The sequence below is a fragment of the Telmatherina bonti genome, assembly GCF_933228915.1.
Source record: "Telmatherina bonti genome assembly, chromosome: 18".
In the NCBI taxonomy this organism is placed as follows: domain Eukaryota; kingdom Metazoa; phylum Chordata; class Actinopteri; order Atheriniformes; family Telmatherinidae; genus Telmatherina; species Telmatherina bonti.
Window position 1 is genome coordinate 28,548,039 of NC_136616.1, and position 25,305 is coordinate 28,573,343.

At 39.5% G+C, this 25,305-nt stretch overlaps 1 protein-coding gene across 3 annotated transcripts in view; it reads left to right on the forward strand.

The window, feature by feature from the left end:
* exoc6b (exocyst complex component 6B) overlaps positions 1-25,305 on the forward strand; it is a gene marked incomplete at its 5' end in the record, with an annotated part of 120,297 nt that overhangs the window by 18,712 nt on the left and 76,280 nt on the right. For 2 of the 3 annotated variants that reach the window (XM_079257615.1, XM_079257613.1), the window contains 4 exons: positions 479-524; positions 2,817-3,021; positions 14,753-14,935; positions 17,568-17,636. In XM_079257615.1, coding sequence (XP_079113741.1) covers positions 479-524; positions 2,817-3,021; positions 14,753-14,935; positions 17,568-17,636 — 503 coding nt within the window. The remainder of the gene's footprint in view (positions 1-478; positions 525-2,816; positions 3,022-14,752; positions 14,936-17,567; positions 17,637-25,305) is intronic. The other variant, XM_079257614.1, reaches the window with a different exon arrangement.

Here is a 25,305-nt window from a genome sequence, read left to right on the forward strand (position 1 = left end):
AGGCACCTTTTTCTCAGTCCTCAGGATTTTCTCTAAAGTTGAGACTTCATGTTTATGTGCCTCCACTCATACAATATAAATAGCTACAGGCATCTCTGATTTGGTCGATGTCAATCATCCACCATGACGCACATAGCTCCTCTCTCAGCTCCACCTCTTTGCCCATATTTGTTTGTTGCGAGACGACACGTATGCCCCTGCCAAGATGGCGATGGTAGGAACCGCCCACCGAGCTTCAGTTTAGCTCTTCAGAAACCTATGGATGACGTCACGGAGACTCCATCCATCTTTTATATACAGTCTGTTTGTAACATCTGAAAAGAAAAAAACATCATTTTAAAGGCATGACATCTTTTAAGTGTGGTGGTGCACCACGGTCATTTACACATTCACAGACTTTGCTTCTGTGAGTCAGGCTGTGATCTTCGGTAGTGTCATTATTTTCTCAAACAATTGTTTTTCTTTCTCCTGGTTTTAGTTCTGGAGATGTACAGTAGACTTCAGGAGCAAATGAGGACCAAAAGGTATGTCACTGAGTACTTTCATTCATTTAGTTTCTGTGTTTAATGTTTTACTGTGCTTAATTTTGCTACCAATCTCTGACTGACTATGTTGCGCTTGGCCATCTAAACCAATGCAGCAGCAGCAACTTTGCTGGTTTACAGCAGAGACCAGTTGAAAAGATCGTTGTTGTTTGTGAAGCACTTGACCAGTGCAACATGTTGCTTGACTGATCTCAGGAAGAAGACTTAAGGATGGAGTTTTAACAGCGACATGAAGTGAAAGTAGCACCTCTTTAAAGACACATTATGTTATTATTTGACCGTAAAATGCCACATACCTGACTTGTTAAAAACACAGTGACATCTATTATGTGCATTTCTAGTGATGCTGCTTCCCAGCAGCGTCGCGAGGCTGAGAAACCGACACTATACAAATTTTACATCCGGGGTGTGACGTTTTGCTTCACTGTAAAATAAGGAACTGGATGTTTTTAACACAAAACATGACTGAGTCAGCAAAGAAACACAAGGAGATTAAAATCTAGAGAAGAGACAAAACAAGAGTCATCATTAGATCATCTTCTGCTGGTTGGGGAGAGCAAACAGGTCAGGTAGGATGCAAGATGGAAGCTGAATTATCCGTAAACAAGGAACATGTGGTGGGAAAATGGCAAAAGTTCTGTAGTGTGTCTTTAAAGTTCAATATGTAAATATTATTTACTACTTTAAAATCAGCCAAAGCTTAGAAAACCTGCGCTTTTGAACGTCTCTTGTAATTTACTAATGGTTAGCATTTTGACAAGCACTCATTATTTATAAAGCAGCAGCTTTAACAATTCACACAGATGGCATAAAGACTGTAGGTGGGCATTCGATTAAACTGTGTTAATCTGAAAAACAAACAACTCACTTTTGAAGTTCAGTGTTGATTTTATTCACTGTCGGCCATGTTCCCCACAAAACCTCAACTAAACCTCTCCCCCCACTTTCGTTCCCCTCCAGAATAAAGCAACAAGACTGCCTTTCCCTTCACAATAATAGCACACATGTGATAACCATGAAACACATACAGAAGTATGTATCAACTAAAACACAGTCATTGTGTTTCAAACTTAACACACTCGCCGTCTTTAAAAAAATCAAAACAAATGCAAATCAATCATCAGAGGAATTATTGATCGATTTTTGATAAAACTCTCTTTATATTAAAAATAGGTATTTATAGACGGTGTTAAAATGCTGCAAAAGTAGGAAAAAAGTTTCCTCATTTAGATCCTTATTACAAGATGAACAATTGGTGTGGTTGTTAAATGGGATTCATTTATCGGTTACACTGAAAAATATGCTCTCACATGCAGCTTCAACACCATTCTGAAGATTAATTTGTTTTATTGATTAAGAAGTAATTTCACCAATGAAATTATTAACAATCAATTCATCATTTGTCGATTAATTACCCCGATCCCAATAAGACTCAGGTTTGTAGTGAGAAGGAGACAAATGTGATCCATGGAGAAGGTAAAACTGGCCCTGAACTGTGATTCTTTGGACTAATCATGTTAGTGATTGAAACAGTATAAAAGCATCCTTGGGATTATTCGTGTTTGATTAAACAGTTTGATCAGTCGTGTATCAAACTGTTTGAAAGAACCCGGAGCATTCACAGGATTTGTGTTTGCGCAGTGATAAACTCCTACTGCTTGCAGCGTAAAACAAAATTCTTCTCTTTTTCCATGATTTAACCAACAACAGAGGTAAAGGGATCTGAAAAAAATCCTGTAATTTAAGATATATTGTAACTAAACGGTGAGGAACAAAGTAAAAGAATTAGTCTGATATTTCTGGAGGTAAACTGTGGATTCTGAAGCATATTTCTTTCTATTCCTCTTCTAATCACAAGATGGTGCCATAACACTGCAAACGGGAACACAAACATCCCCTCTGCATCTTTTTTTCTCCCTGCTGACCTGTAGATCAGTCTGCTGGGTCATAAATTAGCCGTTTGTGTTTTTCTTCTCCTCCTCGTCATGCGGCTGCTGCTTTCAGAGAGCAGAGAGAGGTCAGTCAGCAGAGTCTACAAGAGGAAAGTGTCTTGAGATGCTGTGGAGTGAAATGTTATGGAAGAGGTTGTATTAAGTATTCTTGTGGTGTGAGTGTGTTCATTTCGTTGTGTGTGAGTGCATGTAGATGTGTGTAGTTCAGTCACACAGAGGATGTTGTGTTACTACTGTGTGTTGTTAGTGTTTCCTCACATCATTTAACAAGTTGAGCAAATAAAAAGATAAACTTGAGTTTTGTTCTGTCTTACTGCAGGTACTACCCTGCGTTGCGGACATTGGAGCAGCTGGAACAGACATGTCTTCCCAGGGCAGGGCAGTACCGGTTCTGCTCCATCATGGCAGAAAACATCCCGAAACTTCGGATACAGATCAGGGACACAGCCATGTCACAGCTGAGGGACTTCCTGGAGAGCATTCGGAAACACTCGGACAAAATAGGAGAGACTGCCATCAAACAGGTCAGCAAAAATACATGCACACATATTATATGGTACTTATTCTCTATGTAACTCTCTATGCTTTATATTTACATATATATATATTTGGTTTTTGTTCTGCTCGATCTAGAAGAGTTACTGTAGATATTGAATTTTTTTTTTCCCCGGTGGTTTTTTCCTTCCTTCAACAGACGCTGAAAGATATTCTATGGGATTCAGATCAGGTGACACATAGGGGGTTTCAGAAAGTCTTCAGACTCCTTTAACTGATCTCTGTATTAATTTGCAGCCACTTGCTAAAATCTTTTAAGTAGATTTAAGTGAGGCCTATTGTGCATTTGTGTGACTTTTCATTTTGGAAGAGTTGTGTTGGGGGTGGGTAAAAAAGAGGGGACAGCTGATGATAGATGAGTGGATGGTGAGTGAAAAATGGATCCACATTCTGTTATTCTGTACGCTTTATAAAAACACCTTTTTTGGTAATATGTGTTGAATTGGAAATGAAACTGAGTGAATCGTAGCGTTATAGTGAGTTCCTTTGTTGACCTTTGCTTTACTACTACATTTGAAATCATTTTAATTTGTTTTTCACAACCAGGGAAAGTAAAACCACACTGAGCTGGTTCTAATTTCCACTAAGGAGCAGAAATGAACACATTTTAGGCCAAAAATGGAATTAATGTCTTGGAAAGAGATGTTGTCTTTCTGTTGTGGTGTTTAGAACTTCAGGACCATCAGTCTTTTAAAGGCATGTTTCAAACAACAATACTCACAACTTGTTGCCCTGATTTATTTATTTATTTATTTATTCATTCATTCAATCATTTATTTATTTATTTAAGGAAAAAAAAAATGATTTAATTCTTGGTTCTGTTAAATTGCCAGGTAGATTACGTAAATTAAATCAGCTCAAGTATCTTGATAGTCAGCGCTTGTTTACTCGGTATGTCACTTGGATCTGTCCAGCTCCTGGCTTCTGTGGTAGAAATGGAAGCTGGAAATTAATCTCTGGATTTTGGATGTTTGCACCACATATGTAACATAAACCTTATTTTAGTTGAGAATTGAATCCAAAGCAGATAATCTTGCAAAGTGGCTTCTCTTTGTCTTGACATATTTATATCACTGTCATATTGAATGAAATGAAAAAATACTTAATCCCCAAAGGGAAATTCAACATTGTAGTAGATAATTAACTTGAGGAGGTCTTGTTCTGGAGGCTGATGACTGCTGGCAGGAATGATCTTCTGTATCTTTCAGTCTTAACATCTTCATTATGTCTTAATCATAGAATATTCTGTCAAAAATAAGAAATGATGAAAAAATGAGCATATTTTCCTTCTTAGGCGCATGAAGCAAAAGCTACAGAGGATTCCCACACCTTTAAATGGGTGAGACCAGATGTAGCCACTCAGTAAGTGTAAACTATATGAGTTGGTTAGTTAATCATGTTAACTGGTGGAGAAATGATACTTTGTTTCTATACTGCTAAATGAAGATAGTTTATGGATATATTATAGGCTTAACCATCAACTAGTTTAGTTATAGATAGTACAGCTAAGTCTAAATCATCCATACTCACTTTAAAATAAAAGAAGAAAATGTTTGTTTCTGACTGGAAACGACAGACAGGATGATAAGATGTGGTTTAAGACATGTTTGGGTTCATATGGACTAACAGGGAAGCTTTGGGGCATAAAATCCAGAACCGGAGTTAATGGGACACAGATGTGAAATTGGTCGAGTAAAAAAGGAGAACCATTCATTATGAAGAGCAGCATCCTCACAATCAAGCAACATGTCAGAAGTGCACTGTTTTTATTTTGTTTTAATTCAACATCAAGTCTATTTGTCGCACATCTGAAAGAAAACAGCTTTGTAAGAAGAGACAAATCTGTCCAAAGTTATCAGAGATGCTGCCCAGAATAAAGGTAGACCAGTGAAAAGACCTCGAGACCAGAAAGATGGTAAGTCTGTAGATCCTAAAGCAGGTGTGTCCAAAGTCAATCTGCTGTCCTGCAGGGTTTCAATGTATCCGCGTTCCAACACACCTGGATCAAACAGCCAAAAAAGCTCTGCACATTGACAGATTTATTTGAGTCTGGTGTGATGGAGCAGGGATACATGGAAAACCTGCAGGATTGTGGCCCTCGAGGCCTGGAGTTGGACACCCCTGTCCTAAAGGAAGAGGAGTATGGGAAAAAACCTTGTCAGGAACTTTAGAAGCTGTTAGATCGCTGTGATGGAAGTAAATTATAATTAGGGCTGTGACGATATGCTTTTATCTCGATTCGATTTCGAATCCTTTTGGGTGCCGATTCGATTTAAATTGTGATTCTTACTATCCTTTGATATTGCTGATTTTTGTAGATAAAAAAACAAAAAAAAAAAATATTTAAATCTTTTTTTTTTCCCCTCGTCATTTTACTTGATTTCAATCAGAAAAAAACAGCACAGTTGCCAGACCATCATTCTGCTGCTATAATGCCCAAGACAATGAGTAAAAAGATAAATAAAATCAATGAATATTTAAAAAATTATTTATTTGAAAAAGTTTTTTTTTTCAAATAAATAAAAAAAGTTTTTTTTGTTAAAAATCGATTTTAAAATTGTGAAGCAAAAAAAAATCCAGATTTTCGATTTTTTTATTTGATTTTCCCACTCCTAGTTATAATAATAATAATAATAATAATAATAATAATACTTCTGTTTTTAATCAAACATGTTTGTCATCTACATCTATCTACATGAAAGTAATTAATCACATCTAAAATCTTAATAAATCAGTACCTGACATGGGTGAGAATGAGCTCAGGCTTATCTGTGGATGTGAGGAGCTTCTCCATTGTGCAAGCTGTGACTTGGAGACCAGAGATGTTGCCTCCTGCAGCCGCCCAGCTCTCTGGGTGTGTTCACCTCCAGCTGGTTTCAGTGCAGAAGTCAGATTCCTGTGTGTGTATTCTGTCTGGCTGCATTTACTGCTGACATCTCTGGGTATTACTAATCCTGTGAAGTATCGCATCACTGGATTCTTCCAGACTGCAAAATCTCTTTTGCCGACTGTGTCAGGAAATCTGAGAGAAATTATCTGATTATTCCAAACATGTATCTCCAAGTGTGTGCATATTTGGTGTTTGATGGGAATCTGCAGCCTTCCTCTAGATGTCACTAGAGCATCACTGTTCAGAGTGATGCTGTTTCTGTAGCTTTAAAGGTCTCCATGCTGGAATCCAGACAAGCTCAGTTGAAGCAGATCACTGGATGATTAAGAGGAACAAAACTGGGTGTTGTGACCCCTTTAGTCCCAAAGATGGACACCTATTTTATTACCTGTATTGGAGTGAGGACTCTTCAACACCATCACGTAACACCAGCTAAAGTTTTTACTCAGGATGAGGCCATGCAGAGAAACTGAAGCTATGATTGTGAAATATAAAGACACTTTAGAAAGGAATGGTTTCTAAATGCCCCCATATGCAGCACTAACAGTCCCACTGAATCACGTGCACATTAACAGCCCCTCATTAACCCTTAGGTGGGGGGCTGCTGGGCCACAGTTTAAGAATCACTGGTGTAGAAAATCCACTTGCAGTCACTGAAGAAGCTAACCGCTAACTGCGCTGACCACTAATTACAAGGGAGATTATGGAAACCCCAGCAGTCCAGCAGACCTGATACCGATACTGGGATTATGTTGTATCAAATGTTGAGCTGAAGGAACACACACACAGTCTAAAGCCTCATGACTGCATGTGTGTGTGTGTGTGTGTGTGTGTGCATGTATGAATGAATCCCTTCCTTTCCTTTGTCCCCCACACTTTCTCTCAGACAGTGTGTCTCTCTGGTGTGCTCTGGTCCAAATTAGCTCCAACTCTCTGTACCCAGACGGGGTTATAGCTCACCCCCCCCCCAAACTATGGATGTGAAAATAAATAGATGTGGGGGGGAGAGGAGGAAGAGGTGAAAAAGAAGGAGAGTACAAGGTTTACAATGGAACTATTGTCTGCTGCCACATACCCATAGAGGAGGAGGAGGAGAAGAGAGGGAAGTGAGGGAAGAAAGAAGAGAAGGAAGCATCATAGAGTGAAACAGCGATAGGGAAAGAAAAAGCAGAAGGAAGATGAAAAATAGGAGGATTTAAGAGATTAGAAGCAGGAGTATAGAAGTGGAATCTGATTGGTTTGCAATCGCCAGTCCAAATGTGGTTTGGATTCAGGGTTAAAAAAAAAAAAAAACGTGACTTCACGTGGCTTGTTGATGTCCAGACTTTAAGTCCACACGAGGCCTGAAATGTTGTTTTATTGTTGTGCGTTGCATGACTTTGTTTTTCTGCTTTTAAACAAATGGAAGACCAATTGTCTTGGTTTTGTTTTGACTCTATTGGTGCGTCCATCAATAAGGAATGGGAATCTCTGGCACCATGGTTACAAATGAAAGCTTGTTGATGCAATCATAAAACTACCACCAATATGTCTTTGTTTCTATAGCACTTCTGGTTTTGTCCCCACTGTGCGATTTCTAAAGCAACTCGCATTTACTTTCCACATACAATCCTAAAGCCAACAGAGATGCAGCCGATCAACTGGAAGGTTACGTCTCCCAACACGTTTTCTGTTTTCTGGCTCTGAAAAAGAAAAGGGGAAAAATGTGACTGGAGGATCCAGTGATTTCCCTCTTGGTCAGTCTGACACCTGCATGAGCAACCAGCCCTTTTCCCTGCTGGCATCTCTAACATTGATCAGCTGTTTTCCCAATACGTTGGCCTTAGTTGCACTTGATCGTACCAAGTTATAGTTAATTCCAATCACCCAGCTTTAAGTGTATTTCTATCCAAGTTTTTTCATTGCCTCTAAAGGACGTTTTTATTTTCCCCAGCTTTTCTCATGTAGTCCAGCATCAGTGTTCCCTAAATATCTAGCAGTAACACACCACTTGATATGCAAAAGCAACACCAAAACACTATTTTATGTTATCGAAATACTGTTAAGAAGTAGCAATGTGTAGTAGAAGACTTTTATACAATGGTACTTCAGACGAGCTGAAGCTGCAGCATGTAAGAAGAAGCCATAAAACTCTGATGGGATGTAATGTGATTACTTGGCAACCTGATGCTGCTAAAATCTGTGTGAATACTACTGACTGTGAATAGGACCTGCTCGGGGTGGGAAAATCTAATCAAAAAAATCAAATACTGGGATTTTTTGCTTCATAATTTTAAAATCGATTTTTTTTTTTTTGTGAAAAAAATCGATTTTTTTTTTTTTTTAAAAAATCAAATAAATAAAAATAATCCATTATAAAATTTTGGACATTTTTATTGCTTTGATTGATCTTTTTTCTTGTCTTCTTGGGCTTTATAGTTGCAGAACGATGGTCTGGCTACTGTTTGTCACTTTTCTTGATTTCAAGAAAAAAACAATCCAAAAACTTTTTAATGTTTTTAGTCGACAAAAATCAGAAGTATCGAGTAATTGTGAGAATCGCAATTGCCTTTTTATTGAAACTTTCGAAGGTCAACAAAGAACATCAGACAGAAACACAGTGATGGTATTTTTGTTTTTCTCCCATTAATATGAATGGCACTCTCAGTTAAGAATGAGGTAGTATTAGAACACAACAACATAGTGTGCACCCACTACCCACCCACCCACAACCCATAGAGAATCGCAATTTAAATGGAATTGGCACCCAAAAAAATCAGAATCGAATTGGGACTAAAGCGAATCGTCACAGCTCTGAGCTACTGTGTGGGTTAGGTTCACCAGAAAACCCAGTTTCCTCAGAGTTAGGTGTTAATCTGGTTCATTTCAGAACATTGCTGCATGTGTGTGAAGGCGGCAGTCTGGCTGCATTGGCCAATCAGACGTGCAGGTGCACATTCCTGGTAGATACATGTGTAACATGGATATTTTATGGATGGTATTTCCTTTGTAATACTGTGAACATTTGTGCTCGGTCCCTCTGTCCACTTACTCATAATTATAGTACTCAGACTGCCTTCCTGGATCCTCTTTCATCAAAGCGGGTTCTCAGAAGGAGGGTCGGAAAGGTCGGGGAAGAAGAGGGATGGAAACGGGACGGAAAAGAGCGAGCTACAGAAGAATGAACTTAACAAATGAGAGGAAGGGAGGAAACTTGATCCAGAATCATCTCCAAATGTCTTTGTCATTTGTTCATATCTTCCCAGTCGTTTGTCTTTTCCCCACTTTCCCTTTCAGTCACATCACATTTCCACCCCTCCAAGTGTGTCATCCCTCTCTCCTCCACTCTTTCCATTCCCTCTTCTTTCCATCTCCCTCCTTCTTGTTTTTCTTTCTCCTGTGTTCAGCGAAGGACGAGTCCGGCGCTTCTGCTGTGTGTTTGGTAGACGCACACGACCTAAAACACACACAGTCGCACACACTAATGGGAAACAGATTGCTGGGCCTGTGAAGTGGAAGAAGATTGATTACCTGTATCTAGTTACTGAACACACACATGCGTGTGCGTGCAGCGAGGGTGGCGGAGGGCACACGCTGGGTTGGTGTATTGAACCATCACAGGAGGAACCAAAATAGACTGTTATGGCTTGCTGTGTCACTCGGAGTGTGTTTGTGTGTGTGTGTCTTCTGCTGAACAGTGCTTCACAGTTCAGTGCATGACGTGTGGTGACCAAACGGTGACGTGTAGAAGGGACGCCGGCGTTGATACAGATGCGTTGTTATGACTTAAATACGACTTTACTCTGAGACCAGTTTGGATTGGTTTCAGTGGTGCGATGAAAAGCTCAGCTTTGCATCTTCAGGATGACTTTGAAAGCACTTTTCCCAAACTTGTTACTTTTGTTTGAATGCGAAGTGATTGCAGAAACGCCTTGAGCTTCATCTTTTTTGTTTTTCAGAGAACTAAGCAGTGATGGAGGTGTGGTGTTTTTAACACTGTCCTTTGCAGACTGTTTGCTTGGCTTGTAAAGGTTGACACATCCAGACTTTCTCTTTAGCAGCTCAGACTTCCAGCCTGTCCTCACTAAGACCTAAATAAAAATAAATAAGCAAGATAAAATCTGCTCATTAGTAAACTTCACAAGTTGAACTTTATTAGTCATTTCCCGTACTGCAGTCTGTATAGTAAGCTAAAATAACCAGCTACTGTTCACCGCATTGTGTTCAGCCTGCAGCGATGACAGAGGTATTAAAGCTTTTATTAAACTCTCGGCTGGGAAGGAAGTAAATGTTGGAAATGTTAAAAACTTGCACATTTCTAAGATGGTTTTCTGAGTAATTAATCCAAAACAAAAGTCTGATCTGTATCAGATGTAAACGCAACAAGCAGAGAGATTTGAAAGGTTTGTGGAAGTGCATCGTGGGAATAAAACACTTATTGATGCTCTCAAAAGTTCAACTGTTGGTGAAGTATGAGGACTCCAATGATTCAGTCAGAAAGATCATATAGATATATGAGAAATTCAAAGATCAGTCCAAGAGCGAAGTGTGTGACAGTTCATGAAGTCACACAGTAATCTGGATCAACAACATATGCCGAGGAGGAGTTTGATGTGAGCTGTTCATGTGAAGAAACCCAACAACGTGCTGGTGTTCCTGTTCTGCAAAGCAAAACAAGTTCAAACGACTCGGATCTGAATTTATTTCAGCTCAACATCAGTAACAAAGTGGAAGCAGAAGTCTGCGATAGTTCTGCCAGTCAGATTCATACGATTTAGATAAGACATGTTTAGCTCACTTCTCTTAATGTGTTCTCTTTTTTTCTCCCTGTGAAAGTCTGATATTGAGGTGAAATTTCTGCAGTAATGTTCCCAGAGTTTGCAGTTAGTTGTCACAGCACGAACAAATCGAGGTAACATGGATTATAGTGACAGTTTATGTAAAAATCACATGCATGACCACAATGACATCTAGATAAAAGGACGCCCACATTTTTTTTTTTTTTTTAAAAGAATTAACCTTAATAAATATAAATTATTTATTTGCAGAGTCTTGTTCACTCTTAAGTTTTTACATTAAAATTATTTAGTAGGTTTATTATTTGTATTATGTAGAACTAATTTTTAAGGTAAAAACCAACTCCAATCATGTTGCTCTTTGTTGTTTATTAAAAATGATCGTACAGCATGAGCTAAATAATGATTTTAATGTTTTTATGTGATACAGAACCCAGTCGGTTATCAGTCAAGCTACAAAATGACAGCAACATCCAGTAAATTGAACATAAGTTTTTATAAAAATGATGGCCAATAGTTGTGAAAAACCAACGTTATAATGTTGTCAATCATTACTCTTTGATGCAAAATAATGCTTGGAAGTAATTGGAAAATTTATAACACAAATATTCACAGAAAAAACAGAACTGGCAGCGTAGACTTTATACCTTTTGTCTTTTTATTTTAAGTTTCAATGTTTTTTTTTTTTGTGTGTATTTAGCATCAATGCAGCACATATTTAACTCTGGACTGCCTTGCAGTCCTACACACTGTAAAGTCAGGTAATAAGGAAATATTTGGTTATTTTATAATAATAAAAGTACATTTTATTTGTTGGCACCTTTCTGGACTCTCAAGGTCACTTTACAAGAGTAGATCAATATAAACATAGATAAAAGATACATCAGAGACGATGGGAAATGACAAATTTTTGTTATTATAATTTTACTAAAAAGTTTGTTGTATGACTGACCTGCAGTCTGTCCTTCAGCTTTATGTCCCATCCATCTGTCTTTCACCTCTCGTCATCTTCATCACCTCTCTCCTGCTCTTTCCTCCTTACCTAACTGTGTTTCCTTCGTCTGCTGTCCCACTTCTCGTGCAGTTTTGTGCAGAAATGACGCACATTCCTACACTTATGCTTCAAGCACCAGACTGAAAGCCTTCCCTGAAGAACAGTGCAACAAAAGCTATGTTAAAAAGGGTTTTGTTTGCAGCAGAAGCTGGTACTTTGTGATGGGTGAGAATGAGTAGTCGGGTGAGCGGTTAGTGCAAGACACCTGTTGAACATGAGAGCTGAATTAAACCACCAAGTGTTGGGTTTTTTTTTTGTATTGACGTAGGTGCTGACGTTTGTGGCTGCAGCCTTGCATATGTTCGGAGACATTCCTTCAGTGGCACTTGCTCGGTCTCTTTTGAGGAATAGATTTTAATTTGCATGTGGGAATAAAGAAAATGAATGTGAGGAATTACCAGAAAATGCTGTGCAGTCAAAAGAAGACTCTTCTCTGTGCACTTTGACGTCTTTGTCGTCTCTTTGCAGCCTGAAGTTTGTTTTTTTTAAAATTTCTTTCAGTGTTTTCAGTAAATTCAACAAGTGAAAACATTTTGTTAAACATTCTTTATTGTAGGAATTTGGCACAGTTTTGCACTTCCCATGCCCTTGCTCTCTTCCTTCTAACTTTCTATGGGAAAGAATGAAAATTTCCACAGATTTTGTTTGTACTTATTGTCTTAAATGACTCATTTGTGTTGTAATTGTGTGAGTGCGTGTGTGTGTGGGCATCAGATCAAAGATGGCATTGTGTTCTTTAAGCAGCACTGATGTTGTGTTCTTCCGGGTTTCTGCCTGTCCACCCTTTCATGCACATCAGCTTTTCTCATTATCGTTGTCATAAACTGCTCAAAATGAGACGCTTGAAGCCTTTGACGCATATCTTGACGTCCCATTCGCAAGGTTTGAGCGAAAAGTGGGGGCCTACGTGCCAGTGCTGGCGAGCAAAGGAAGCCTCTGTGTAGATTTTTAACCTGAAGTGGATCTGGGCGGAGATGGAAAGATGTTCTCAGCTCAGATCTGAGAGTGTTTCCCCTCCAGAACAAAGATTTCCCACAGAACTGATGTCGGGGTTGAAGAGTTAACAGGAGCAGTGTTAAAAATACCAAGAAATCTCCCTTTTTTAGATGTAGTACTCGAGTATGAAGCATTAGCAGACGAGGTTGCCTGCAGTTTTGAGACAGAAATGTGGAAAATAGTTGCAGTGATTTATTTAAATGCACAATTTTAACTGGATTTGCAGTTTAAAAAGTAAATCTTGCAGGTTAAGATTTGACTTGATCACATTTATTCTTAACTAGTTAGATGACCTCTTTAGATGTCGGCTGCTGGTCTGTGTCCAGATGATCTTGCACTTCTCCAGTAGTACTGAGGTCTGGGCTCTGGGAAGTGGACCTGTTCTTGTGTCACACCTCAGCCTTTGCTTCCTGTTTCCCCTGCTGAAGAATAAATTCTTGACAGGCACCTTTTAGAGATCATTTCTGATGAGGGTTCACTGAAAAGAAGATAAATCAATTAAAAGTCTTGTCAGGTGTTTTTTCCTGTTTCTAAAAGGAACCGTTCATAGTTTATTGGATTTATTTTTAGGGTGCACACCCTGCTGAGATGTGCAGAGTTCCAGCCAATAACTCCTTGCAGATCACCTTTTTTAGAAAATGGCAGGCTGCTTGAAACAAAGTGGCCGCTGATACAGTTTAATATGGTTTTTTTGGTGTTAACCTGCAGTGGTTCACCCCTTGACTTAGGAGCCTTTTTCAAGCTTTAATGATTCTTTGGTGAGAGAAAAGTAGTTTCACATTTTAACAAGAACAAAATGGTAAACTTATAAAAGTACTGAGGTAGAAGAACTGGGCAGAAAATAAATGCTCTAAATAACTGGTGGATAACGTGTTGGATGTGGTCTTTTTATATTGAAGACAACTGTTTTCATTTTGCATTCGATGCATCTTCCCATTATTTTCAAACACAAACTTCTTGTCTTTTATTTCTATTATTACAATATCTGATTCAACTCTGCTGCAGAGGGAGTGAAATGCATCATTTCCCTTTATACTTTCCACACATGGACACACAGTTTGCATTGCATATTGTTCTGATGAGAATCTCCCCAGTTGTATTTATTATCTTTTTCATTTCTACCTGCTTTACTTTTAAAAGAAAATAGAAAAAAATATTCCAATGACTGCGTTTGGAGAGTTTGACCTGCATTAATGCTGCAGAAAACCGAACATGTGGCACATGTTTAAAGATAAAACTCTTCGCTTCATGCATTGTTTTACTTTTCTATAACTTTGTAATAGAACTGATTTAAAGAAATATCAGATGCACATAATAAATAATATCAACATGTAGGTTTCCAATGTCCAAGTCTTCCTCATGTCCACTTTTAAGTCTGTAAGTCTTTAGTTGTAATTTTATTACCGTACTTTGTTTCATCGACTCATCCTTCCTCTCGTTCCCTTCCTGGCTTGTCTTTTTCCCCCTCTGGTGCATCACTGGACAAGGCGTGGCAGCATCTACTCAAGATTTCAAGTGACCGTCTGGATATTTTAAGCTTTTCCCTCAGATGGTGTGAGGAACACTGCGAGACATCACTGCTGTTTTGACAGAGAAAATGGATGTGTTGCTCATTTAATGTGTGTGAAGGCTGGTTGTATCTGCTATCGTTTACCAGGGTGTTTTTCTTTCTTCCTGGGCTGTGAAAGTGTAGCAGCAGCACATGTGGGACAGCTTCAGCGCAGTCTGAGTGCAGACGGTGGATCACTCTTATCAGTTCACATCTGGTTTTGGTGTCAGACCCAAAATCAAAGAACTTCCATTTGGTTGCTCTGAAGTTGAGCCAGAAGTTGCTCATTCTTGTCCTCTCTGTGACTTGAAAAGGGTTCTGGGAAATGTAGGAAATAACTGGAATAGACAAACAATACAGGTCAGGGGAGAGGAGGTGCCCTCCCCATGGTTTGAATTTGACCTTTTCTGGCCTTTTGATGTATATTTATGTCCAGGCCCAGCTCCAGCGCTCCCTGGACAGCTCCGTCTCGATCCAGCCGCACGGCGTGACTGGCCGGCGCAGCAGAAAGGAGGTGATGGCGGCGGCGACAGGAACAGACAGCGACGGACAGGGCGGCAGTCCCGTGTCGGAACAAGACTCCGGCATTTTGGATGTTGAGGATGAAGAGGAGGATGAAGTGAGGAACACTACCAGCCAAGTTTACCTTCTCATGCAAAAGCTTCAGCACTAAAACATTTAATTTTGTCCTCAACTTTCTATTAAAATGTCACGTAAGCTAAAATACAAGAAAAGCAGAGATGTAATTATTTCCGATCCAGACCAGTAATCGATTCTTGTTCCTGCTACTCTCTGAGGGCTTTTCAGCAGCCTCACCATCATCATGAAAAGCTCATTAAGAGGTGCTTTGTCATTTTCTTGGAGGTGTAAATTCACTGCTACACAACTGCATGTGTGTTTGTAAACGCTGCTGCATTTCCTTTCACGTAGCGAGTTTTCTGCTCTGTTCATAGAAATCTTTTTAAAATGAGCACATTAGTTTCACACCAGTGTTTATATTTGTCACAGGCCTTGTGAAAAATATATTAAATCTGTTATTTTTACAGAAGACACTTCCTCCTCATAATACATTAAAACTATTAATTCCAATTTGTTTGTTGCTAGCAGGTAAACAAAGGTGAACATATCTACAGATATTATTTCCATTAGGCAGACATGTATAATTTTTCTGAGTTATGAACCCACTTTATATATTTTTTTTATTTTGGATGTGGGATTTATGGAGTCTACAGTTTAGTGCAAACAGAGTCACTGATTTCTTTCTTTCCTACCAGGAGAGCAGCAATGTTTTTAGCAGCTGACCAAAATAAGAACAGAAATGCAGTATAGATTGTAAGACAGTTGTTGTGGCATCAGACGGTGCTACAGACTAACCATATGCTCCGTTATATGATGCTGTTTATTGTAGGTGGCAGTGGCCCAGTGGGAGAGCAGACTGGTTGTGTTGGTGTGTTGCTACCATGTTTCTCTGTCTGCTGCAGGGTAGCTCTGGCTACACGTGTACTTTACTATCACCAAGCCTGAATATGGAGGAAATGAATAATGGATTTAATTATCAATGCTTGAAAAGTGCAACATAAAACTAATCTATTATATTTTCTAATTTTTTAGATTATTTCTTTCCACATTTTTCGTTTTGTGGTCGGACTTGCATCTCCTGATCTCCTCCATCTTACCCTGACGCTTGACTGACCACATTCACATTTTACCTCCCCTTCCTGCCTCATGTTCTCCATAATCTCTCCTGTGTGTTCTTTATGTTTATGTTCTGTAGTCACATGTCTTCAGGGGGACATTTCTGTTCATGGTGGGTGGCAAAAACCAGCTTAAACACTTTTTAATGTTTCTCTCACCTACATAGGCTCACTTAAAGGCATTAATTTGCCAGTAGACGTGTCTGCACTGCATAATGTGACAGCGTCCGGTGCTGATTGACTTGACTGTTTGAGTTAAAGGAATGATGTTGTGATGAAAAGCTTCATTTTGGCATTGTGACTGATTAAAAAAGACCACTTTCAGCTGTCTGTATCAGCTCTGATAATGCAGATTCTTTATTTTACATTTCATGGATAACAGCTTGTCAAGCCATGTTGGTCAGAAAACGACAACATTCAACGCTTTTGCACTGCAGTTTAGTTTATTGGATCAGATTTTAGTGAAATTTCAGGACATTGAACTCCTTAATTTGAGCTAGGAATGCTGAGAAACGGCATATAATCCAGATATTGTATCGTACGCTGAACTGTCCCACAAAATGATCACACACAGCTTGGCTTACTGGCAGAGTTCACGAGATAAAGTTCCAAAACGACCACAAAGCGTTTTGACACTGAACTGGTGGAGTGATCCCTCGCGGGATCAAGGTTCCTTTCTGCTGCCTTTGTTGTTGCCACTCAAGGAAAGCAAAGTACAATGAAGTTTAAGAGAATGGAGCTGAACTTGTCACCCCCGTGCTGCCGCTCAGTTTTAAGGTCCCCGTGGCTTATTTACGTCCTGTAAACTCAACTCAACCTCCTTTGCGGTAAGACCTTGGCTCAAACAAAGGCCTGACCCCGTTGTCGTCAGGGTTACGACCGTGTTGGCGCCGACGGCTTGCAAAGATGCCAGCCACCAGCGTCCCGTCTCCTCACACCATCCCTTCCCCTGCAGTGTCTTTCTCTTTCTTTTCTGTCCCTTCTTTACTGTCGTTCCCCAGTGACTGTATCCCAACGCTCTTTGCTGCTTCTTTCATCCAGTTTTCCTTTTATTCTACATTTTGTTTGTTTTTGACCCTTCTAAAGGACAGCATACCTTCTTCCATCTCTCTCTCTCTCTGAGCCTGTTTTATGTCTCCATCATTTCATCTGCATCTGTTTACATCTTTTTTTGTTTCTGGACTTTGTGGGTTTTTTACTTTTTTTTGTTTGTTTATTTTGTGGTTGCAATACAGCTGGGAAGTGACTTAAACCTTTCAGAGGCCAGAAGCGCTTATGTGGCATTAGCGCTGTATATTTATGTAGAAACAGGATCAAATTCCCAATTTTCCTTCTTAACATGAAGAATGTGTGTCTGCAGTGATTTTTCTTTGGTTCAGAAGAGATATACTAAGAAGTTTAGCTTTATATTTGCAACATTTTGATAAAATGTTAGTGCATGTGTGCGGCACATTCAGACGAACAAAGATGAACCTTTTGGGGATGAGAAACTGCTTGGAAGTGGGACTTGTGTGTATGTTAAATGTCCAGCTGACTGAGTGAATCTTTTCTATGCAGGTCCCAGGAGCTCAGGACTTGGTGGATTTCTCTCCAGTGTACCGCTGTCTGCACATCTACACTGTGCTGGTGAGTCGTAGCTGCCGTTACAGTAGCCACGTTTCCCTCTTTGTGTCGTAACGGACTTGTAACCTCTGCCTGCACGTGACTGCTAACATAGGTAACGATGGTGTGTTGTGTAAAACGTTTGCCTGCGCATGAAGCAACTTTTACATGTTCAGTATAAATAAATGTCCTGCAGTTGACACATAGCTCACAGTTTTGTTTCACTTGGCTACATGCAGCTAAAGAAAGTTTATTGTGCTGGATTTTGGCTTTTCTTGTGGATTTAACACCTGCTGATCATTCATGCAGCATTCCTGTGAGCTCAGCTTTTAGCAGAAAGCAGCCTCTCTTATTGATTTGCAACCTGCTGGCTGTAAGGGTAAACAGAGCGATGCTTATGTGTTGGAAGCCACGCGGAGGTGTTCGATGAGGCCTCCAGCTCCAGCCTGGCTTCACTCCAACCAGGCTGCTGGGAGAACTTGTGTGTCTCTTCTCAGTCTGAGCAAAAGCGACATGAGCGGAGGTGTTGAGCGGGCCGTGACTGGGTCAGTTGCACATTTGGGGTGTTTGTGTGCTGTGCATATTTGTGTGTGTGTCTGCAGGCCTGTAGGGGTTGTGACCGGGCCAGCACGGCCACGGGGTCGGGTGTTTCTGTGCAGTGTGTGCGTGTGTCTGGGGGGCTCTCTGGCAGGGCGACAGGAAGTGCATGAACTTTGACAGGAAAGAGAAAGCGAACATGTAAGAACGCAATGGAGGGAGGGAGTAAAAAAGCAAGACTGAGGTTAGAGAAAGGGTAAGAAGGATGAGGAGAGCCAAGATCTGAAAAGGTCCAGAATGGTAATGTTGGAGGTGAAGTGGCTTTAATGGTTTAGTTAATCACCACTAAATAAATTATTAGTGGTAAAATTTCAAATCCGCGCCTCATTTAAGTCAAACATTGAAACTTAGCACTTTTTTTGTGAGGTTTTTGTACTCTTTAAGTCACTGGGATTAGTTTTCACCAGAGTTCGTACACTTGCAGGCCAGCCAGGCACGAAAGGCAGGATCAGCCCTGGCAAAGCTGCGACCAGAAGAGGTGCAGCTAGCAGCTGCTGATGATTATTGAGCCAGATACTCGATAGGTAATTGCTGCTGGGTAGCTCGGCTGATTGAGCATGTGAAGAGGCTGCATGTCTTGACCCCTGGTTCCAGTCCCAGCCTGGGCCTTTTGCTCCATGCCACCCCTTCATGCCATAATAAAGACCACAACAGTCAGCAAAACAAAAATAAAAACATGTCAGGCTCTAACATATAAACAGGAGTGTTCATATCATCTGTAGTAGACAAAGCCACAAAGATAAGGTTGTTAGTTTGCATCATTCAGGGTTTTATTTCCCTCTTCTGACATACTGAATACTATTTAGATTAAAGCTTCTGAAACCTGCACACAGCTGGACCCACCTACAGCAACACCTTACCCCCATCAAATAATCATTCTTGACTATATTGAATATATTTGCACTTTAAATTATTTAGTTTTGAAAGATTTATTACAGAGGAATTAATTCAAACAAACCAATGTGGAATAAATGGAAATACTAAGGAGATTGATCTCAGTTAAAAAATTTTCACTTGTCAACAAGACAGTCAGGGAAATCTAAGAGGTAGGAAAAATGGGATAATAGTGATTAACATAAGTTTTTTTCCCTTAACTTTTAATATTTGTGTGGTGCTGGATTTTTATTTAAAAAAAACAAACTTTAAACTCTTGAAAAAAAAAAAGAGAAAAAAAAAGAGACTAAACATGTTGGATTGATGAAAATAAAGACAAAATAAGATCTTAAGTATTATACCACATTGATTAAAGGCTTTATAAAATAGCTGAAATTGTAGGAAGTGTCAACAGTTTATAAATCTCTAAGGCAGAGTTTGACGTGCTGCAGGGCTCAGATTGTGGTGCAGCAGTCATGCATCTTCAAAGTAACATGAGTGTGATTAGTTTTGTTTAAATCAGTCTGCAAATACACAAAAATATCCTTGATGTACAGCTAATGTTGCCAACTGATTTACAGGGATTAACATTTACTCAAAGACGGAAGCAGGTGTAACTCATTGCATTGCACGTCATTTTTAAAACTTGACATTTTCTCTGTGTAGATTGCAGATGAAGCAAGAAAATAATTATGATGTTTTATGGAGAACTTAATTATAGTCAACACAGAGAAGCAGGTTAAGCGCTGATGTGAAAGCCAAAAGAGAAGGAAAAGTCAAGTGGAAGAAAACGGAGGTGATAGTCAGCGGAGGGTAAAGGTCGCAGGATGAAGGGAGGAGAGAGTGATTCAGCTGAAAAGTAGTAAGGAGTGGGGTCAGAGGGAGGGTAAAGGTGCAAAAACAGGAAGATGAGGGAGAAAACAACACAGAGGAGAAGACAGATTAGAGAGGAGAAGGGGTGGCTGAAGCAGGGATAGGAGTGTGTTCTGTCTCAGGAAGGTGTTGAAAGGATTGACCTCTGAGATCAGCTTCACCCATTTAGCACTCTGTTTCTCCTTCATGTTGTTTGGGCATTGTTCTTTTGGGATAAAAACCCACACAAACTGTTTTCGTCCATTAAAGCGGCGTCACAGCAGAGACGAGCCACTGAGCAGAAAAGTGGATTAACCTTGAGAAAAGACAAAATGTCCAGCAGTTAGCTGGAGGAGGTGGAGGTCGTCTGGAAAATCACACAGTCTCACACAAGAACACGCTTGTAATGGCTTTTATTTTTAGCAAACCTTGATGAGAGCCCCATTTGCAATCACTTCTTCTCCACGCTTCTTTTTTTCTTGGTTTGTTTTTCTCCTCGTCTGCCTCCTCTCCATTTTTTCCTCATTTTAATGTTTAAAGTTCTCGATTTTCCAGCATCGAGCCTGAACAATGCTCCTTTTGTTACTCACACATGTAGTGCAAGTTGAAAAATGTGGATTGAGTTGCGATTGATGTAAACATGAGCCTGAAGTCCAACAAGTTGAGCAGAGAAGAAAGCAACTGGTCTGTCGCTGGCCAGACTGGGAGCTCAAAGTTGCTCCACAACAGCGGGAGGAAAACTGTTGTCCTGAGCAAAGAGGCTGAAAGGTTTGAAGCCACACCAGTGGGCTAATGTGCAGAAATACTAAACAGAAACTATGAAAAATGTCATTTAACTTGCATTAAGTTTTAGTTTAACAGAGAAAAACTCGGGTGTTGTTTCCATCTTACTGTGGCTCATTCCAGAAAGTGTATCTGAATCGAGTGCAGGACACAAATGGACCAAAATGATCAATTAAAACATGAACCTTGCAGACTGCAGCTGTAATTTAAACACATAGATGATACTCAGGGTCAAGGAAGGAATGTGGGAATGACGGGAAGTTAGGAGTACAGGATGATGCATCTCGGAAGAGGATTGTGTGGTTACAGATAAAAACTGAAGGCCAGGATGTGGATAGCGACCTTGAAGTGACACAAAAACTTTAATAGCTACACTACTCAATACATTTTGGTAAAGACACTGAACACCTCCCCTCGTCTTGAGTCATCATTGAGTCTTCATTTGTGTCCAGAACAGAATCTCCTGGCACATGTTGATGCCTTTATGCAGTTATTCCTGACATCCCTGTTAGTAAAAGTACATCCTTTATAAAAACTTACCTTAAATAACTGAACACGCAGGAGGTTTTTAAGTTCTGGTCACAAAATATACATCAGTCCAAGCAAGCTGCAACCGTATCCGTATGTCTTCCCATCATCTGTTGGTTCAGTATGAAATGTCAGCGTAAGCCGAGCTCAACACCGGAAAAACAGTTAAACACATCTTTGGTATTTGTTCCAAAGTTTTGTGTCATACTTAAAGTGAATAAATATAAATGAATATAAATACATAAATATAAATGAAAAAAGAAAGGTGCTCAGCTACATCAGGTAAAGGGCTGGGATAACACGCATACATGGTAATGCTCTTGTTTATGCTCGCTGCAAAAAACACAATCATGATGCGGCCAAAATGTTCGATACTGTGCTTGGGGGTGGCAGCCGCCTGCCCGAGTCTCGGGGTTCTCCTGGCCTGCCTCTTGCATTTGTGTGGGCGGGGTCACGTTGGCATGATCACTCTTCTCTGAACACGTTCCACACTGTATGTTCTGCATGTGACAGTCAGTGAGTCGTCTGCAGGTTTATTTACTAACAGCAGCTAGTTTTCTTTCAATGTTTCTGTTTTAGCTTGTTAATCACTGATTCTCGTGACAGTTGATGGCTTTGTCCTACTGCAGGGGGATCATGAATCTAATGTGTATATGTGTATAGTTGTATGTATATGTGCATATATAGACGGGTGTGTATGCATGTATATATAGGTTGTTCTCATTCTTTCTCTCTCTCTCTCTCTCTCTCTCTCTCTCTCTCTCTGTTTTCTCTTCTTTTTAGTTCTCTTTCTGTCTCTCTTCTGTTTTCTCCAGTCCGGTCCAGCAGTACAAACTGTACAAAACAAATAAAAAAATAAAATAAGAATCCAGAATATCAAGGGAGCATTATATCTATAATTATTATATCTATAATGCTCCCTTTGGCAAAGTAAATTTGCTCAGCAGAACACAGCATCCAGATAATCATTTGCTTGCTTAAATGCTGGACAAGACAAAAAAAAAAGTTCAATACTGGTGGTCACTGCTAGGGGGCAGCGTACAACACTTGGACTCTGAATAGTGTAAAGGTCAATGTGCCGGTCACATTGTATTTTTGGGAAACATGCTGTTGCTAAGTAAGGCACAGAAGGTTGTTGCTGTCAAATAGAGAGGAATAATTATAAAGATGCTGGTTGTAGTGAATGTGGTTCGAGAGGCGCTCTTCAAAACTATCCGCCATCCCGTTTACCTTGTATGTTTTGTTCATGCTCTTGTTTGCCTGAGTGGCTCTAGTGGTCAAGTCAATAATGCAACTCACACACGTTGCACATTACCTTGCGTCAACGTGACCCGCCTATGTGCCAAAAGACCGCTAGCTACACGCGGGCGCCATGATACGTATGCGGATGTCTTGCAGCAGCAAGTATATCCCATACTGATCCTGGTTAGAGCTAAACACCATTTCCACATGGTCTGGTTTTAGTATCGCATCAGATAGTCCACTGTCCCTCCCACTGTCCAAAATGAGCGTAGTTTCTTAACATCCAGACATATATAGCTCTAATTTCTTAAAAATGTGAAACAAACACACCCCAGTGAATAACGGCTAAAACCACAATAACGCGTGTGTCTGCTTGGTGACTGAGGCAGATGTTAGAGCACTGCCTTTACAGTATGTCTCTTAATTTGTTGTGAAGTGAAAATGACTGATTTATTAACTCATTGGCTGCCAGAGAGTTATTGCAGCTGTCTTTGGCAGCCACTGAGTAAAGTATAAAATGTGTGAATTGTTTAAGATTAAGATCACTGATGTCAGCGTTTGAGTTATACTTTTGACTTTCTAATCTTATTGATCGTGTTTTCCTTTTGTGAGGAAAAATATGTGTTTGCAGAATCCGCAGCTCCACAGTAATGGTGTTCAGGTACAGTAAAACACCTTCAGTAAACAGAGAACTACAGATTATTCAGTTTGCAGGACATCAGTTCACTAAACTGACAGATTGGTGATATTATTTGTTAATTTGAGTCATTCCTCTCCTCACTTCATTTGTTCATACGATGTTACAAAGGTCATTCTCTCTGAGGGAACTCAGCACTGTATCATGAAGAGTTCACAGCTGTTTGATGCCGCTTGCTTGTTGAATGCACATTGTTTGACCAAGGGTGAAACTGGGAATAAAAATGCTTTTGTCACTGTGTAACATAAAACCTAATGTGCTTTGAAAACTTTATCTTGACCGCGACCAGAGTCTCGTTTTTGTAGTGTACGTTTTGTTTTGCTTGTCACTTTTTTTTTTATGTTTTTCATGAAAATTATGCCGCAAGTTGCAGATGCTAAAATTTGTTGGGCTTCAGTGGTCAACTTGCCTTTTTTAATGTGAATTTACTGGAAATGCAGGACATCTCCCTGTTTGATTTGAGAGTTTTCCTCTCGTCTTTTTCTACCAGATCATTTTGGGTTCCCTATTTGATTTTATGAGCCATGTTTTGTGAGGTTTGTGCTGTTACACTGTAGGGATGGCATGTCCTAATAGCATGGTTCACTTTTTTCTCATTATTCTGAGTAAATGACATAACCAGTGAGTGTGTTTACTCATCAACCCACCTGATCATGATCATGATTTTTCAGCATCTCTGTGTAAACTTAGCACAGGACAGGAAAAGCTACTTTTATTCCCCTTTTAACCAAAGGGATTCTCCTGCCAGAGGTTGTTCTTCATCGCTGTGTGACCGTCCCTCCAAGGTATTCTGAATTTCCATGACGAGCACAGAGCTAGGGAGACTGTTTATCTCCACATTGTTTGATTCCGTATCCCAGTTAAATATATTTCTTTAATGGCACCAGTCTGATTGAAATTGTTGTAAAAAAAAAAGGCATGTGTTTTAAACTCATCTGTATTAAACTGGGATGATAGAAATGGGATTTATGTAAGGATTAAACAACTAGGAGCCGTCCATTAGATGGTTATAATGTACGACGCTGAGTCAAGAACACCACGACACGCAGCGCGAGTTCCTCTGCAAAGTGCTTTATAACCATCTAATGCACAGATCCGAGTTGTTTAACCCGCCTATACCATGGTCCAACACAGTAAACACTTTATAACAAATTTGTATTTCTTTTTTTACAACACTTGCTAAATATGCTACAGGAACTATTTCATGTTGGCCTCGATGTACTTTTTATGCCAAAAAACAGCTGTCAACCTACAGCGCTTTTCTCTCATTCACCTGTTAAGTAGAGCTGAGACAATATGCTTTTGTCCCGATTTGATTCCAGATCTTTTTGGGTGCCAATTCGAATTAAATTGCGATTCTCACAATTCTTTGATATTGCTGATTTTTGTAGATTAAAGAAAAAAAAAAAAAAAAGTGTAAACCCCTTTTTTTTTTTTTTTTTTTTTTTTTTTTTAGCTTGCCATTTTTTTATTTCAATTCTAGAAAAAACAGCACAGTATCCACAGTATCATTCTGTTGCCGTAATGTCTAAGTCAAGTAAAAAGATCAATAATAACAATAAAAAATGACAAAAATTGTATAATGGATTATTTTTATTTATTTGAAAAAAAAATCTATTTTTTTAACAAAAAAAATCTATTTGAAAATTGTGAAGCAAAAAATCATGATTGATTTTTCGATTTGATTTTCCCACCCCTACTGTTAAGAGACAGCTGATCTGAATCAATTAACGAGTTGCTATGGTGACTCCCCTTAATGGAGGGGCGCTCACCACTCCTCTTCCCATTCATCAAATGTTTTAACTTGGCTGAAAAAATATTAAAATTTACCTCAAAATCCATGCAAAAGCGTGTTTCAATCCTTCTCCTGTCAAAAAAACAAAAAGGAAAAAAAAAACTGCGATCTGAATCAGCTGATTAACTCATTGCTATGGTGACGCCCGTAGCAGAGTGATATTACAGTGATTTAACTCGCCAAACTACGGGTGTGTATGTTTAAAAAAAAAAAAAAAAAAGGCACACCAGTTGTTAGAATTATCACTGATCATGGTATAAATTAAGACCTGTTAACTTAAGCTGATTATATGAAAACCATTTAAAACCATGAAACATTGAACATTG